General features: G+C 37.5%; 1 protein-coding gene across 5 annotated transcripts in view; it reads left to right on the forward strand.

Moving 5' to 3' along the window:
• ATF1 (activating transcription factor 1) overlaps positions 1-16,004 on the forward strand; it is a 103,540-nt gene extending 87,536 nt beyond the window's left edge. For 3 of the 5 annotated variants that reach the window (XM_077170889.1, XM_077170887.1, XM_077170886.1), the window contains exons 6-8: positions 11,869-12,054; positions 12,137-12,296; positions 13,897-16,004. In XM_077170889.1, coding sequence (XP_077027004.1) covers positions 11,869-12,054; positions 12,137-12,296; positions 13,897-14,041 — 491 coding nt within the window. In that variant the 3' untranslated portion in view covers positions 14,042-16,004. The remainder of the gene's footprint in view (positions 1-11,868; positions 12,055-12,136; positions 12,297-13,896) is intronic. The other 2 variants (XM_077170891.1, XM_077170888.1) reach the window with 1 other exon arrangement.
• The last annotated feature ends 2,417 nt before the right edge of the window (positions 16,005-18,421 follow it).

The raw sequence follows: 18,421 nt of genomic DNA on the forward strand, positions 1-18,421 counted from the left end.
GCAGAGCTGGTCTCTTGGTCACAAATTCTCTCAGTGACTTTTTGTCTGAGAATATTTTAATTTCTCCCTCATTTTTGAAGGATAATTTTGCTGGATATAGGAGTCTTGGTTGGCAGTTTTTCTCTTTTAGTAATTTAAATATATTATCCCACTGTCTTCTAGCTTCCATGGTTTCTGCTGAGAAATCTACACATAGTCTTATTGGGTTTCCCTTGTATGTGATGGATTGTTTTTCTCTTGCTGCTTTCAAGATCCTCTCTTTCTCTTTGACCTCTGACATTCTAACTAGTAAGTGTCTTGGAGAACGCCTATTTGGGTCTAATCTCTTTGGGGTGCGCTGCACTTCTTGGATCTGTAATTTTAGGTCTTTCATAAGAGTTGGGAAATTTTCCGTGATAATTTCTTCCATTAGTTTTTCTCCTCCTTTTCCCTTCTCTTCTCCTTCTGGGACACCCACAACATGTATATTTGTGCGGTTCATATTGTCCTTCAGTTCCCTGATACCCTGTTCAAATTTTTCCATTCTTTTCCCGATAGTTTCTGTTTCTTTTTGGAATTCAGATGTTCCATCCTCCAAATCACTAATTCTATCTTCTGTCTCTTTAAATCTATCATTGTAGGTATCCACTGTTTTTCCATCTTTTCTACTTTATCCTTCACTTCCATAAGTTCTGTGATTTGTTTTTTCAGTTTTTCTATTTCTTCTTTATGTTCAGCCCATGTCCTCTTCATGTCCTCCCTCAATTTATCGGTTTCATTTTTGAAGAGGTTTTCCATATCTGTTCATATATTCAGCATTAGTTGTCTCAGCTCTTGTATCTCATTTGAACTATTGGTTTGTTCCTTTGACTGGGCCATATTCTCAATCTTCTGAGCGTGGACAGTTATCTTCTGCTGCTGGTGTCTGGGCATTTAGTCAGATTTCCCTGGGTGTCGGACCCAACAAGGTTGTAAGATTTTTCTGTGAAATCTCTGGGTTCTGTTTTTCTTATCCTGCCCAGTAGGTGGCGCTCGTGGCACACGTTTGTCTGCGGGTCCCACCAGTAAAAGGTGCTGTGGGTCCTTTAACTTTGGAAAACTCTCGCCGTCCGGGAGGTTCGCTAGCCGTAGCGGCTTGAAAGAGTGCCAGCCGGCCCGGGGTCCGAATGTGGGGAGGGTCGCTGACCGCCGCAGCCCGGGAAAGCACCCGTCCGAATTTCCTACTCGGCCCGGGGCGCCAAGCTTGGCGGGAGGGCGCCAGCCGCAGCTGCCTGCCCGGGAGAGTGCACGTTCCCGGGGAGTCACAGGTTTGGAAGGGCCCCCCCCCGTCGCCGTTCTCCGTGGCCTGGGGATTTCCGATCCAATTCTCTCAGTTGGTCCGGGGGGCCGCGCGTGGTGTGGGCGCCAGCCGCCGCGGTTTGAGGGGACCGCCTGTCCAATTCTCCCAGCCGGCCCAGGGAGGGGGAAGGGAGTGACTCCGGCCGCTTGCCGCCCTGCCCGGTGAAGCCCACGCCCCTCGGCGATCTCACCAGAGCGGGTTCTCTCAGCCAGCCCGCCGTTCCAGGATGGGGTACGCTGTCTTTTTTATCTCTGTCGTGGCTTTGGGAGCTGTTCTGTATCGTTTCTACTCCCCTAGTAGCTGTCCTGGAGGAGAAACTGAGATCCGCGCGTCTTACTAAGCCGCCATCTTCTCCGGAAGTCCCAAAAACATTTTTAAGATATGATCTTTTTAATGCTTTTTCTGAATAACGGTTACCAGCTATGTTAATGTTTTCTTCTTTTTTCCCTTTAAAAATTAACCACAGGAGCCCACTGCTAGTGCCTCAGAATGCTTTGTCAACAATTAGCTGTTAGCATGGAGTCCTCCATGGAGCCCCAAAATTTGCTATTCCCCACCACCTCCACCACCCTAATTTACTCTTACTTTTCCTCCCCCATTTTTAAAGAAAATCTGAAGTGTATAATCATTGTTTTCTACTTTATTCACGGAGTTGAGCATTCATCACCGCAGTCAATTCTAGAACGTTTTCACTCTCAAGAGGGTTCACTATGCTATATTGTCCCATGTTTCTTCCTCTTGCTTTCCTTTTAGTGGCATGCACAGCCCTAAACTTTCCCTTTCAACCACAATCTCATCCACTGTCATCCGTGTTAGTTACACTCGTTATAATGTGCTCCCCTCACCTCTATCCATTTCCAAACATTTGCAGTCAACCTTATTACATATTCTACACAGATTAAGCATCAACTCCCCATTCTCTGCCCCCATTGTATCTTCTGGTGACCTGTGTTCTAGATATTAACACCATGAGTTTGCTAAATTTATATTAGTTCATATTAGTGAAGTTGTACAATATTTGACCTTTTTGTCTAACTTATTTTCCTCAGTGTAATGTCCTCAAGGTTCGTCCATGTAGTTGATTTCTTCTTACAACTGCCTAATAGTCTATCATTTATATATATATATATACACACATATATATATATATATATATACTTTTTTTATCCATTCATCAGTTGATGAACACCTTGGTTGTTTCCATCTTGGCAATTTAAATGATGCAGCTGTGAACCTCGTATACCAATATCTGTTCCTGTCTCTGCTCTCAGTTCTTCTGAGTGTGTACTTTGAAGTGGGATTACCGGCTTATATGGCTTCCTGAAGAACCGTCAAACTGTCTTCCACGGCAGCTGCACCATTCTATATTCCCACCAACAGTGAATAAGTGTTTCTATTTCTCCACACTTGTAGTTTTCTGTTTTTTTTTTTAATAGTGGCCATTCTAGTGGGCCACTGTTTGTATCTTATTGTAGTTTCGATTTGCATCTCTCTAAAAAGCTAGTGATGTTGAGTGTCTTTGCATGTGCTGCTTAGCCACTTGTATATCCTCTTTGGAAAAATATCTACCCATGTCTTTTATTCTATATTCTTTTTTTAGTTGGGTTGTTTGTCTTCCTGTTGAGTTGGATGTAAGGATCACTTTATGTATACTGGATATTAATTCCTTATCAGATATATGGTTTCCAAATATTTTTTCCCACTGAGTAGGCTGCCTTTTCACCCTCTTGACAGGGTCCATTGAAGCACAAAAGAATTGAGTTTTGAGGTCCCATTTATCTATATTTTTTCTTTTGTTGCTTGTAAGTTGGGCATAAGATCTAAGAAACCACCTCCTACACAAGATATTGAAGATACATTTTCTTCTAAGACTTTTATGGTTCTGGTTTTTGTATTTAGGTCTTTGATCTGTTTTGAGTTCATTTTTGTATAAGATGTAAGGCAGGGGTCCTTTTTAATTTCTTTGGATATGGATATCAGTTCTTCAGCATCATTTGTTGAAGATACTGCTGTGTCCCAGTTGGGTAGACTTGACAGCCTTACCAAAAATCAATTGACCATAGATGTGAGGGTCTACTTCTAAACTCTTGGTTCGATTCCATTGGTCAGTATTTATATTTGTATGCTAATACCATGCTGTTTTTAACACTGTAACTTTGTTATGTGCTTTAAGGTCAGAAAGTATGAGTCCTCCAACTTCATTTTTCATTTTCAAGATGTTTTTAGCTATTGCGGATCCCTTACCCTGTCAAATTCGGTAATTGGCTTTTCTAATTCTGCAAAGTAGAATATTAGACTTTTGGTTGGGACTGCTTTGAATTTATAAATCTGTTTGGATAGAATTGACATCTTAACAATATTTAGTTTTCTAATTCTGAACATAGAATGTCCTTCCATTTATTTAGGTCTTTGATTTCTTTTAGTAGTACTGCATAGTTTTCTAAATACAGGTCTTTTACATCCCTGGATAAGTTTATTCCTAGGTATTTAATTCTTTGAGTTACTATTGTAAATGGAAATTTTTTCCTGATTTCCTCCCTAGGTTGCTCATTATTAGCATATAGAAACATTATTGATTTTTGTATCTTAATCTTATACCCTGCCACTATTTTTCAATTCATTTGTTAGCTCTAATATCTTTGTTGCAGATTTTTCAGGACTTGGAAGGTTTAAGATCATACCATCTGCAAATAGTGAAACTTTTACTACTCCCTTTTATTTCTTTTTCTTGTCTAATTGCTCTAGTTAGAACTTCTAGTACATTGTTGAGTTACAGAGGTAACAGTGGATATCCTTGTCTTGTTCTCAATCTCAGTGGAAATCTTTTAATGTTTCATCATTGAGTACCATTAGCTGTGGGATTTTTTATGTGCTCTTTATCATATTCAGAACATTTCCTTTTATTTCTACCTTCAAAATGTTTTTATCAGAAAGGATGCAAGTTTGTCAGATGCCTTTTCTGAGTAAATGAAGATGATCTTGTGGTTTTTCCCCTTCAATTTGTTAATGTGATATATTACATTGGTTGATTTTCTTGTGTTGAACCACCCATGCATACCTGATAAAATCCACTTGGTCTTGGTTATAATTATTTTATTGTGCAGTTATTTATTATTCAACTATTTTGTTGAGGATTTTTGCATCTATATATTCATTCATCTATATATATCTATATATTCATGCATCTATATATTCTCTCTGAATTCTTTGCATTCAGAGAGACTGACCTGCAGTTTTCCTTTCTTGTAATATATTTGTTTTTTGATATTAGGATGATGTTGGCTTCATAGAATGAGTTAGATAGTGTTCCCTCTTCAATTTTTTGGAAGAGTTTGAGCAGGATTGGTATTTTTTCTTCTTGTAATACTTAGTAGAATTTACCTGTGAAGCCAGATGTCCTGGGCTTTTCTTTGTTGGCGGGTTTTTTATGATTTTGAATTTCTTTACTTGTGATTGGTTTGTTGAGCTCTTCTGCTTATTCTGGAATCTGGGTTGTTTGTGTGTTTCTAGAAAATTTCCATTTCATCTCATTGTCTAGCTTGTTGCTGTAACATTGTTCATAGTATTCTCCTATGATCTTTTTTATTTCTGTGAGTTCGGTAGTAATTCTGTTCCTCCCCCTATTTCTGATTTTATTTATTTGCTTTTTTGTTTTCCTTTGTGAATCTAACTACGGGCTTGTCACAAGTTTTGTTGATCTTCTCAAATAACCAATTTATGGTTTTGTTGATTTTCTCTGTTGTTTTTTGTTCTCAATTGAATTTATTTCTGCTCCAATCTTTGTTATTTCTCCCTTTGTGCTTGCTCAGAGATTAGTTTGCTGTTCTTTTTCTAGTTCTTCCAGTTCTTTGTTCTTTTTTCTCTTTTAGTAATTTAAATATATCATCCCACTGTCTTCTCGCCTCCATGGTTTCTGCTGAGAAATCTATGCATAGTCTTATTGGGCTTCCCGTGTATGTGATGGATTGCTTTTCTCTTGCTACTTTCAAGATTCTCTCTTTCTCTTTGACCTCTGACATTCTGATTAGTAAGTGTCTTGGAGTACGTCTATTTGGATTTGTTCTCTTTGAGGTACACTACACTTCTTGGATCTGTAATTTTAAGTCTTTCATAAGAGTTGGGAAATTTTCAGTGATAATTTCCTCCATTAGTTTTTCTCCTCCTTTTCCCTTCTCTTCTCCTTCTAGGACTTCCACAACACGTATATTCTTGCGCTTCATATTGTCATTCAATTCCCTGAGTCCCTGCTTATATTTTTCCTTTTTTTCCCCTATATTTTCTTTTTCTTGTCAGATTTCAGACGTTCCATCCTCCAGTTCACTAATCCTATTTCTGCCTCTCGAAATCTACCATTGTAGGTTTCCACTGTTTTTTTCATCTCTTCTATTGTGCCTTTCATTCCCATAAGTTCTGTGATTTGGTTTTTCAGACTTTCAGTTTCTTCTTTTTGTTCATTCCTTGCCTTCTTTATATCCTCCCTCAATTCATTGATTTGATTTTTGATGAGGTTTTCCATGTCTGTTCGTATATTCTGAATTAATTGTTTCAACTCCTGTATCTCATTTGAATTGTTGATTTGTTCCTTTGACTGGGTCATATCTTTGATTTTTCTAGTGTGATTTGTTATTTTTTGCTGGCATCTAGGCATTTAATTACCTTAATTAGTTTATTCTGGAGATTGCTTTCACTTCTTTTACCTAGGGTTTTCTTGCTAGATGAATTTGTTGTCTATCTGTTCTTTCACATTCAGTTCAGCTTTATCTGGACCTCTACCTTAGATTTTGTTGAACAGAGGAGAATTTTTCAGGTCTTGTTTTCTTGTTTCTTGCCCTACCTGTATGGTGCTTTTTCCCCCCACCCTTAGGACAGTCTGCTTAGGTATTATCGACCCCAGTCAGATTTTCCCAGACCAAGCTGGCCTTCTGTCAGGAGGAAAGTCACCTGCATCGATTTCCCCTGAGGGTGAGACCCAGCAGGTTGACAGACTTTCCTGTGAAGTCTCTGGACTCTGTTTTTCTTATCCTGCCCAGTATGTGGTGCTTGTCTGCCTGCAGGTCCCACCAGCATAAAATGATGCGGTACCTTTAATGTTGGCAGACTCTCCCTGCTGGGGGCGTGGTGGAGACAGAGGAGAGGTTGTAGGCTGGTTTTAATGGCTTCAAATTACCAAGCCCTGGTGTCTGAATTCCTTGAGGGAGGGATTCCACCTGAGTTGGGTTTCATCCCTTCCCTGGGGAAGGCACAGGCTCCAGACAAGCCCTCAAAGGAGCTTGTTTCTGCCTATGCCTGGGGCAGTTGCAGCCTGAGAAGTCCTGCCGCTGTATCCAAAGGCAGTCAAGCCTTTGTAGAAACACAGCCACAAAAACCTCTGTTTCTTTTTTTTTTTTCGTCAGCCCTGTCCCCTTGGCACCTGTGCAAAAATGAGCGACCTCCACTTTGACCAGGTTCACCTGAGCTGGGGGCCTATTTTTAGTAGTCATAATTTGTTAATTAATTCCACAATTGGCGTTTGGTTGGGCTCAGCCCCTGCTGCTGCTAAAGCCCCTTTCCTTTCCCCTCTGGGAAGCAGCCTGTGGGGGAAGGGCACTGGCCGCCACAGCTTGGGGAACTCACGGTTCTGGGGAGGCCCACAGCCGGTCCAGCTCATCCAGACTGGGATACGCTGTGTGTCCGGTCACTGACGTGGCCCCAGGAGCTGTTCTGTACTGTTTCTGGTTATTTAGTAGCTGTTCTGGAGGACGAACTAAATTGCACACATTGCTAAGCCACCATCTTGGCCCGGAACCTCTATACTTCCTTTGTTCTTTTTTAATGTGGCATTTTGGGCTATAAATTTCCCTCTTGCTGTTGTCTTTACTGTTTCCCGTAATATTTGATATTTTGTATCCTCATTTTTTATTCATTTCAAGATATTTACTGATAGTTCTTGCAATTTCTGTTTTGACCCACTAACTATTTAATGGTGTATTTAACCTCCATCAATTTATGCATTTTCCAGTCTACTCCTGTTGTTGACTTCTAACTCCATTCTGTTATGATCAGAGAAAGTGCTTTGTATTTTTTCAGTCTTTTTAAATTTATTAAACCCTGATTTATGACCTAACATGCAGTCTATCCTGGAGAATGATCCATGAGCACTTGAGAAGATTGTATTTCCTGCTGTCTTGAAGTGCAGTGTTCTGTATATGGCTGTTAGATCTAGTTCTTTTAACAAATTATTGAAGTTTTCTGTTTCCTTATTGATCCCCTGTCTAGATGTTCTATCTATTGATGCAGGTGGTGTGTTGGTATCTTCAGCTATTATTGTAGATACATCTATTTCTCCCTTCAGTTTTGCTAGTGATTGCCTCATATATTTTGGAGCACCCTGATTAGGTACATATATATCGATTGTTATTTCTTCTTGGTAGATTGCTCCTTTTCTTCATATATAATGTCCTTCTTTGTCTCTGTAAGATCTTTGCATTTAAAGTCTATTTTTTCCAATATTAGTATAGCTACCCCAGCTTTTTTTTTGAATATTGTTTGCATGGAATCTTTTCCAACTTTTCACTTTCACCTTTTGTAACCTTAGGTCTTAGATGAATCTCTTATAGACAACATATAGACAGATCATATTTGTTTATCCTTTCCAACAGTCTTCATCTTTTGATTGGGGAGTTCAGTTTATTAAGTTTCTCAGTATTTTTTCTGTAAAGGCAGTATTTATCCTTTAATTTATATGTCATTTCTTATTTTTGTCTCTTTTTTTACCCTTTTTAGTTATCCTAACTGATAATCTTCATTTCTACACTATCTTCTGAGCCTTTCTCCTCTCCTTTCTTTTCAGCCTACAGAACTTCCTGTAGTATTTCTTATAAGGCAGCTCCTAAACTCTTAGCTTCTGTTTAACTGTGAATATCTTACATTCTCCCAAATATTTGAAGGACAGTTTTGCTGATAGGGAATTCTTGGCTGGCAATTTTTGCTTAATTATCTCAAATATATCAATACACTGCCTTCTTGCCTCCATGGTTTCATATGAGAAATCAGTCTTAGTCTTATTGGAAATCCCTTGCATGTTATGAATCACTTTTCTCTTGCTGCTTTCAGAATTCTCTTTTAACTTTGGAATTTGACATTCTGGTTAGAATGTGTCTTGGAGTAGGTCTATTTGGATTTATTCAGTTTTAAGTATATCATGCTTCTTCACTTATTTGTTCTGCCCCTTTTTCTTTTTTTGCCTTTCTGGGATGCCCATGATGCAAATGTTCATATATTATTGTCTGTCAATTTTCAGAGACCTTGCTCAGTTTATCAAATTCGGACACTGTCTTCTAGCTCGCCAATCCTTTCTTTTGCCTCTTCAAATCTTCTCTTGTGTGTTCGTGGTGTGTTTTATTTATTTATTTTTTTGTTTTGTTTTTCAGCAAATACATTTATTTATGTCAGGAATGCTGGGAATGTATACTGGAACATGAATGTTGCTTCAATTTCTAAAATGCTCACTACTAAATTGTAGTGTGTTTTAAATTTCATCTACTGTGCTTTTCATTCCCATATGATCTGTTGTTTTTCTTTGCATTCTTTCAAATTCTTCTTTATGCTCACTCCATGTCTTCTTAATATTCTTCATCTCTTTAACATCTCATTGAATACTTAGGAGATTTGTTTGAACATTTTTGATTAGTTGTTCCATACTCTGTTATCTCCTTCAATTTTTTTATTTGCTCCTTTGGGACATATGTTGCTGTTTCTTAATAGGATTTATTATTTTCTGTTGCTGTCTGGGCATTGTGTTATCTGAGTGAATTTACTCTGAAGGTTAGTGTATTAGTTTGTTAAGCTGCCAGAATGCAATATACCAAAAATGGAACGGCTTTTAAAAAGGCTATTTAGGAAGTTGCAAGTCGACAGTTCTAAGGAAATAAAAGTGTCCAAATTAAGGCACCAACAAGAGGTTACCTTTACTCAAGAAAGCCTTATGCCATCCAGAATACCTCTGTCAGCTGAGAAGCACGTGGCTGGTATCTGCTGATCCTTGTTCCCAGTTCATTGTTTCCAGCTTCTGACGCCAGTAGTGTCCTTTCTAAGTGTCTGTGGGCCTTCACGTAGTTCCTCTGGGACACAACTCTGGGTTTGAGCTTGTTTAGCATCTCATGGGAAGGCACCTGGAGATGTCTGCTGGGCTCTGCACATGTCTAGGAATCTTCTCTCCATGGGCATTCCAAATATCTCCAAATATTTGTGTTTCTGAGGTAACTGTTCTCCAAGTATCTGCATCTGCTCTCTCTGTCGGCACTGAACTTTCTCCAAAATGTTTCCTCTTTTAAAGGATTCCAGTAAGCTAATCAAGACCCACTTTGAATGAATGGAATCACAGCTTATCTAGTTATAAGGTCACACCCACAATTGGGCACTCCACATCTCTATGAACATAATTTTTTTTTTCTGTTTTTTAAATTTATTTATTTTTTATTTATGATACATAGCCACATACAAACACAAACATTCTGATATGATCATTCCATTCTTGTTATATAATCAATAACTCACACTATCATCGCACAGTTGTATATTCATCATCATGATCATTTCTTAGAACATCTGCATCAATTCAGAAAAAGCAATAAAAAGAAAACAGAAAAAAATTCATACGTACCATACCTCTTACCCCTCCCCTTCACCAGTTCATTTCAATCTACTAAATTTATTTTAACATTTGTTCCCCCTATTATTTATTTTTAATCCATATGTTTTACTTGTCCGTCAACAAGGTAGACAAAAGGAGCATCAGACACAAGGCTCTCACAACCGCACAGTCACACTGTGACAGCCATATCATCATACAATTATCTTCAAGAACTCCATGGAGATAATTTAATCATAAGTTTTCACTCTACAGCATTGAATCAGGATTAAAAGAAATGGCTGCCTCCACAAGATTGAATCAGGATTAAACATCACTTTTCAGGGGTGCATAATACTTGCAAACCAGCACAGTCAGATTCTCTGTCTTGTAAAAGTTTTTGTTGTTAATTGGTTTGTGTTATTGCTCTCTTTAACACTTGGTTCATCAGTATTACCCAAGCAGGGCTGAGCCAGGGACCTACGAAGGTGACACACATCAGCTTCACAGGGTCCAGGGAAAAGGTTCAGGTAACGATGCCTTAAAGCCTTTAATTCCACTCCCCAAGGGTACACTTTCCTGGCCTGTTCTAGTTTGCTAGCTGCCGGAACACAATATACCAGAAACGGAATGGCTTTTAAAAGGGGAAATTTAGTAAGTTGCTAGTTTACAGTTGTAAGGCCGAGAAAATGTCCCAATTAAAACAAGTCTAGGGAAATGTCCAATCTAAGGCATCCAGGAAAAGATACTTTGGTTCAAGAAGGCCGATGAATTTCAAGGTTTCTCTCTTAAGTGAGAAGGCACATGGTGAACACAGTCAGGGTTTCTCATCTGGAAAGGCTCATGACGAACATGGGGTCATCTGCTAGCTTTCTCTCCTGGCTTTCTGTTTCATGAAGCTCCCTGCGAGGCATTTTCCTTCTTCATCTGCAAAGGTCACTGGCTGGAAGACTCTGCTTCTCATGGTTATGTTGTTCTCTGCTCTCTCTGAATCTCCATTTTATAGGATTCCAGTAAAGTTTTCAAGACCCACCTTATCCAGTTTAACAGCCACTGCTGATTTAGTCATATCTCCAGGGAGATGATCTAATTAAAGTTTCAAACATACAGTGCTGAATAGGGATTAGAAGAAACAGCTGCCTTTACAAAATGGAATTAGGATTAAAACATGGTTTAGGGTACATACATCCTTTCAAACCAGTAAATGGCCTTCCCAGCATATGGCCCTCTTCATCCAAAAGCCTTTTAGATGTCTTCCTGCAGGTGCTCTCTTCTTACCTGCCTGCAGATGGCACTTTACAGCAGCCTATTCCCCTCAGCTCTTAGGAGGATGAGAAGCTCCCTTTTACTCCAGGCAATGGTGTAGTTGTGCTGGGTAGGCTGCATTTAAACCACCAGTGGTCCTAGCAGTGCAAATTCGCCAGCCAAAAGCTGGCACAGTGCTAGATCATGTCCTGCTTGTTTTGGGGAGAGGAGAATTCCACTGCCCTTTCCATCTGAAGCTGCCTAGTGGCCAGACACTTTAGCTTTCTGCCCTGGGAGTATGGCATGAGTGCCAAGAACCAGGGATGAGTTGGGGCTACTCATTTTCTCTCTCTGTGTCTTCGACCTGTGCTTTCCTGGGTGTTGTAGAGCATTTCTCCTCATCTCTGGAGACCCAGTTCCATTGTTATGAACAGTTTCTTCCTGGACCCTAGTTATTTTTCTGGGGGAGAAGTAAACCTAGCCTCTCTTTAATCAGCCATCTTGAATCCCAGAAATGTGCTGTTTTTAAGACTAAATTTAAGATAGTGCATCTGACTCAAAACATTTTTATAAGGAAATGTTTTGTAATTTTTTTATATATAGTTTACACAAAGAAGTCAAGAGTTACCAAGTAATGTGTTCATGCAATAGTTTATTGTATAGCCTTACAATTGCTGTTTTCTCTCTTTGGTTAAAGTTGCCATTGCCCCAAATGGAGCCTTACAACTGGCTAGTCCAGGCACAGATGGAGTACAGGGACTTCAGACATTAACCATGACAAATTCAGGCAGTACTCAGCAAGGCACAACAACAATTCTCCAGTATGCACAGACCTCTGATGGACAGCAAATACTTGTGCCTAGCAACCAGGTGGTTGTACAGAGTAAGTATTCTTAATTATCTATAGAAAGTGTCCCAAAGCCCTTTCAGAGACACTTATTAACTCACTCTCTTTGATCATACAGCTGCATCAGGAGATATGCAGACATATCAGATCCGCACCACACCTACCGCTACTTCACTACCACAAACTGTGGTAATGACATCGCCTGTGAATCTTACATCTCACACAGCTAAGACAGATGACCCCCAGTTGAAAAGAGAAATAAGGTTATTGAAAAACAGGTAGGTAGTAAAATTATTTTTTACGTTACCAGAATGGATAATGTTTTTGCAAATCTCAAAATATAAGCCTATGTTAATTCAAACTGTATATTAGCTTTAAAAAATTGTATATTAGTATATTAATTGGCTAAAATTAAATAGTGATTTTATGGAGTATTGGGCATATAAGGAAAAGGATAATTCACATATATTACTGATGGAAATACGAAGTTTTACAGTACACATTCTTTGACCCAGCAGTTCTACTCCTTCATGACAAAAGATACTGTAAACAAACTTAAAATAGGCCATGTAACAGGGAAAAATATTTGCAACTTATATAAAGAAAAAGGAATACAAGATATATACAAGAAGAAGAAATACAGATAGGCTGAATATATGAAATTATACCAAATTTTGTCCATAATCAAGGAAATGTAAATAAAAGTAAGGAGATATTAAACTGACAAAAAGTTTTAAAATTTCATGACATCAAGTTTGGAGAAGGTAAAGAGAAATTACTCTCAGGTACTGCTAATCAGAGTGTAAATTGATACAGACACTTTAGAAGGCAATATCTCTTATTCTTTGGTACTTTCTTGGGAAGAAATACTTACATGAGACATGTAAAGGATATTCATCAGAACATTATGTAATAGTGAAAAGTTGGAAGTCTTTCAGTGAGGGAAAAGTTAAACTGGTATATTCACATTATAGGCACTATGCACTAGTTTAAAAATAAAGAATAGGGTAGATCTGTGTACTGACAGAAGCACCAGTAAAACAGTATATATTCAAAGTAAGTTGCAGCTAATATCTACAGTATATAGTATAAATAAAAAAATTCAAAAATAATTTCTACTCCTCTATGTATGTATTACATGTAAGTGACATTACTGAAATGTTCTAAGAGGACACACATTAGAACAGATTATTTGTTCAAGCATTATTTGTAACTAAAACTATAAAAAAAAATTAAAGAAACTGTGTATCAAAATTTAACAAGGGGATCCATAAATTTTATTCTATGGTATTTATCCCAGAGAATTGAAGTACATGTTTACAAAAAGACTAGCACAAAAGCATGCATAGCTGTTAAAAGTATAGCCAAGAGAATGGATAAACAAGTTGTGCTTATATTCATACAATGGGAAACGCTCAGCAATGTACAGAACATGCTAACCAAACAGCAACATGAAATGAACCTAAAAAAATACTGAGTGAAGAGAGCCCAGCCACAAGAGTAGCACATATGAAGCTATATAATAGGAAAATCTAATCTAGGGTTAGTTTTTTTCTGATAAAATCAGAGTAATACTTGCCGGGGGGAGGAAGAAGATTGACCAGGAAAGGTCATTAAGGACCTTTCAGGGGTAGTGGAAATATTCTGTGCTTCTATAGGAGTGTGGGTTACAGGTATATGCATTTGCTGAAGCTCACTGAGCTCTATCCTTAAGATCTGTGTATTTCACTTTCTGTAGATTATACCTGCATTTTTTTTAATGAATGAGAAAAAGATGACCAGGGAAAATTACTGAAGCGTATTTATCATTTAAAGAATACAAAGTGTTTTTTTCATATTGCTATGGTTTTTGTTTGTTTGTTTATCACTTATATTTAGAGAGGCTGCTCGAGAATGTCGCAGAAAGAAGAAAGAATATGTGAAATGCCTGGAAAATCGAGTTGCAGTCCTGGAAAATCAAAATAAAACTTTAATAGAAGAGTTAAAAACTTTGAAGGATCTTTATTCTCATAAAAGTGTTTGAGTCTTAGGAAAGAAATATTTTTGTGGACTTGCTTAAAAGTTAGATGGAGTTCTTTTTTTTTAATGGAGTTTTATAAAACAAAAGGTAAAAAATGAAACTTTTATTTAGGGTTTTACAACTCAGAGATGAATATCTCATGCAAGAGATCTGGTGACAGAATGAAGTGGAAAATGACCTCAAGGAAGCTACTGGCAAAACTGGAAGGTTTAAAAATTAAACATCTCGAAAAACAAGAAGTGAATTTTCAACAATTTGAATTTTCTAAATAACAGTAGTTGTCAATAACCCAAAAATGGCAAATAAAATGAAATTTTGGTAAAATGTTTTTTTGATACATCAATTTATCTTACAGGTTTCACTTCTTACTGCTTCCTGAAATTTATCTTTTTCAATTACGTGTGTGTGCGTGTGTGTATGTATTCTTATTTCTGCCAGTAGATTCTAAATTACCAATGTAAAAGAAAAACTAACACGTAACTAAATATATAAATTATGTATCCTGATTACATATACTTGTTCTATTGACATGTCTTTTAAATGGGATTTTAAAAGTTTATTGGATTTAAAAAGGTTTTTGAAGACTTAGTTAATTATTTTTAAAGCCTTGTCCTAAAAGGCATCTAAGTTACATGAAAGGAGTTGTGGTGACTTTGTAACTAACATTAGAATGGAAGAGAACCATTTAGAAATTTGACACTTTTAGCTATTTGAAAGTTTGATACTTTTAAATAGTTTGTTTTTTTTGGCTACTCTGGGAGCGGTGATTTTCTACAAATATATAAATTGTGTTTTGATCATATGTTCTATAAGCGGTTGAATGTACATTACTTATTCTTTTTTGCTTCAGTAGAATGGAATGTTTACAAACGCTTAAAATGATATTAGAGGATTTTTTAAAACCCTCTGCAGATGCTTACCAAAGTTTTTCCAAGAGGAGTTTATAATCAGTTTAATGTAGGGTTTATCAAATTCTAAAATAGTGTAGTTATTAGGGCAACTTTATGTTAGAGACTATTTTCTAATGTAGTGAATGGTACCTTTATAAGAAAAAATGACCGCCAATATATTTTTATAGCTAATCTTTATAAATTCTCATGTTGAATTTTAAATGATTATTTAAAATGTCTATATAGTTTGTTTAGTAAAAAGAAATAAATATTTTGCATCTCAGAGTATCATTTTTATATTATGGGAAGTAAAGTTTTCAGATTGGCTAATATTTGAATTGTGAGTTTTGTATTCAGTTTGAAGCTCAACACCAGTATTTAACTTCTATATTCCAATTTGTATACATTATGAAACTGTACAGCAAAACAGTTGTGTGCGCTTCATGCAATATGTATCATATTGTCTTCTATAAATTAAAGGACATTTGATAAAATTAAGTTTGCTGAATGTAAGATATAATGATTGATAAATGAATGCTGACAGCCATTCTGTTGATTATACTAACCGTTGTGCCTTTGTAGTTTTGAAATGAAGATAAATTTACAGTTCTGGTCTGCACTCCCTAGTTTGTTTTTTCTTTTTTACAGCTCAAGACTTTAATGCATTGCAAAAGTACATACTCGAAGAAAGAAGAGCGTGGGCTTTCTCCAAAGGAGGAGAAGCCCTTCACTACCTGTTTTTTTTTTAGTTAAAAAAAAAAAATGACGAGAAAGAAATGCAAACATTCTTAACATATGATCATTCCATTCTACATATATAATCAGTAATTCACAATATCATCACATAGTTGCATATTCATCATCATGATCACTTCTTAAAACATTTGCATCAATTCAGAAAAAGAAATAAATCCTTACATACCTACCCCTTGTCTCTCCCTTTATTGATCACTAGCATTTCAATCTAAGTTTATTTTAACATTTGTTCACCCTATTTTTTATTTTTATTCCATATGTTTTACTCATCTGTTGATAAGGTAGATAAAAGGAGCCTCGGACACAAGGTTTTCACAATCACACAGTCACATTGTGAAAGCTATATCATTATACAATCATCTTCAAGAAACATGGCTACTGGAACACAGCTGTACATTTTCAGGCAGTTCCCTAACAAGGTGATATCTATTTAATGCATAAGAATAACCTCCAGGATAACCTCTCGACTGTTGGGAATCTCTCAGCCATGACACTTTATTTTGTCTCATTTTGCTCTTCCCCCTTTTGGTCAAGAAGATTTTAATTCCTTGATGCTGAGTTTCAGCTCATTCTTGGGGGTTTCTCAATCCTTTGATACTGAGTCTCAGCTTATTCTAGGATTTCTGCCCCACGTTGCCACAAGAAGGTCCACACCCCTGGGAATCATTTCTCACGTAGATGGGGAGGGCAGTAAGTTTGCTTGTTGTGTTGGCTGGAGAGAGAGGCCACATCTGAGCAACAAAAGAGGTTCTCTTGGGGGTGACGCTTAGGCTTCACCTATCCTTTGTGGGGTTAAGATTCATATGAACAAACCCTAAGATTGGGGGCTCAGCCATTTGCTTTGATTGTCTTCACTGCTTGTGAGAATATCAAGAATTCAACTTGGGAAAGTTGAGTTTTCCCCCTTTCTCACCATTCCCCAAAGGGGACTTTGCAAATACTTTTTTATTCACTGTTCAAATCACTCTGGAATTTATCAGGGCATCACTCTGGACAAACCAGCAAAATCTCATGCCCTACTCAAGGATCCGTGTACTTATGGTGTTCAATTAAGCTGTCTACATAAGTTATATTAGAAATGTACTAGTCAAAATATAAATTTTGTACCAAATAAACATTTTTGCTTTAGTCTCAGACATAAGTTAAAATTTTAAAATATTAATTACTGTCAGTTTTCAAAACCCTGCAATAATGACATTCCTATGTTCTTCCTCATGAAAAAACAATTTTTTAAATTTGTACATTTAGTCACTATCATTATACACTCTAGGCATTCCTAGATCATACCTTCTCAGTCTTTATCATCTATCTTTCTTTCTGATTTCATTTGTGCCTCCAGACCTCCTCCCTCTATCATTTTCACATTCACCTTCATTGAGTGTTTTAACATAATTGTATTACAGTTAGGTAATATTGTGCTATCCATTTCTGAGTTTTTATAATCAGTCCTGTTGCACAATCTGTATCCCCTCAGCTCCAGTTACCCATTATCTTATCCTATGTCTATCTCCTGATGGTCTCTGATACCAATGAAATTCTCCAAGTTTATTCACTAACGTCAGTTCATATCAGTGAGACCATACAGTATTTGTCCATTTGTTTCTGGCTAATCTCACACAGCATAATGTCCTTAAGATCCATCCATGTTATTACATACTTCATGACTTTATTCTGTCTTACAGCTGCATAATATTCCATCGTAAGTATATACCACTGTTTGTTTAGCCAACTGTCTGTTGATGGACGTTTTGGTGGTTTCCATCTCTCTGCAATTATAAATAATGCTGCTATAAACATTGGTATGCAAATGTCTGCTTGTGTCCTTGCCCTCATGTCGTCCAAGTAGATACCTAACAGTGGTATTGCCAGGTCATATGGCAATTCTATATTTAGCTTCCTGAGGAGCAACCAAACTGCCTTCCACAACGGTTATACCATTTGACATTGCCACCAAAAATGGATGTGTGCCTCCTTCTCCACATCCTCTCCAGCACTTGTCGTTTCCTGTTTTGTTGATAATGGCCATTCTGGTGGGTGTGGGATGGTATCTCATTGTGGTTTTGATTTGCAGTTCCCTAATAGCCAGGAAAGTTGACCATCTTTTCATGTGCCCTTTGGTCATTTGTATTTCCTCTTCTGAGAAGTGACTGTTTAAGTCTTTTGCCCATTTTGTAATTGGGTTTGCTGTCTTTTTAATGTTGAGTTGCACAATCTCTTTGTTCTAGTTTTCTAGCTGCTGGAATGCAATATACCCGAAACGGAATGGCTTTTAAAAAGGGGAATTTAATGAGTTGCTAGTTTACAGTTCTAAGGCTGAGGAAATGTCCCAGTTAAAACAAGTCTAAAGAAATGTCCAATCAAAGGCATCTAGGGAAAGATACCTTGGTTCAAGAAGGCTAATGAAGTTGAGGGTTTCTCTCTCAAGTGAGAAGGCACATGGCAAACACAGTCAGGGCTTCTCTCTCAGCTGGAAGGGCACATGGTGACCACAGCGTCATCTGCTAGCTTTCTCTCCTGGCTTCCTATTTCATGAAGCTCCCCGGGGGGCGTTTTCCTTCTTCATCTCCAAAGGTCGCTGGCTGGTGGACTCTCTGCTTTGTAGTGTTGCTCTCTCTGAATCTCTCTCCAAAATGTTTCTTCTTTTATAGGACTCCAGTAAACCAATCAAGACCCACTCAAATGGGTGGAGACATGTCATCCCCTAATCCAGAACAACCATTCTTGACTAAATCACATC

The sequence above is a fragment of the Tamandua tetradactyla genome, chromosome 7 (genome assembly GCF_023851605.1).
Source record: "Tamandua tetradactyla isolate mTamTet1 chromosome 7, mTamTet1.pri, whole genome shotgun sequence".
Lineage (NCBI taxonomy): Eukaryota > Metazoa > Chordata > Mammalia > Pilosa > Myrmecophagidae > Tamandua > Tamandua tetradactyla.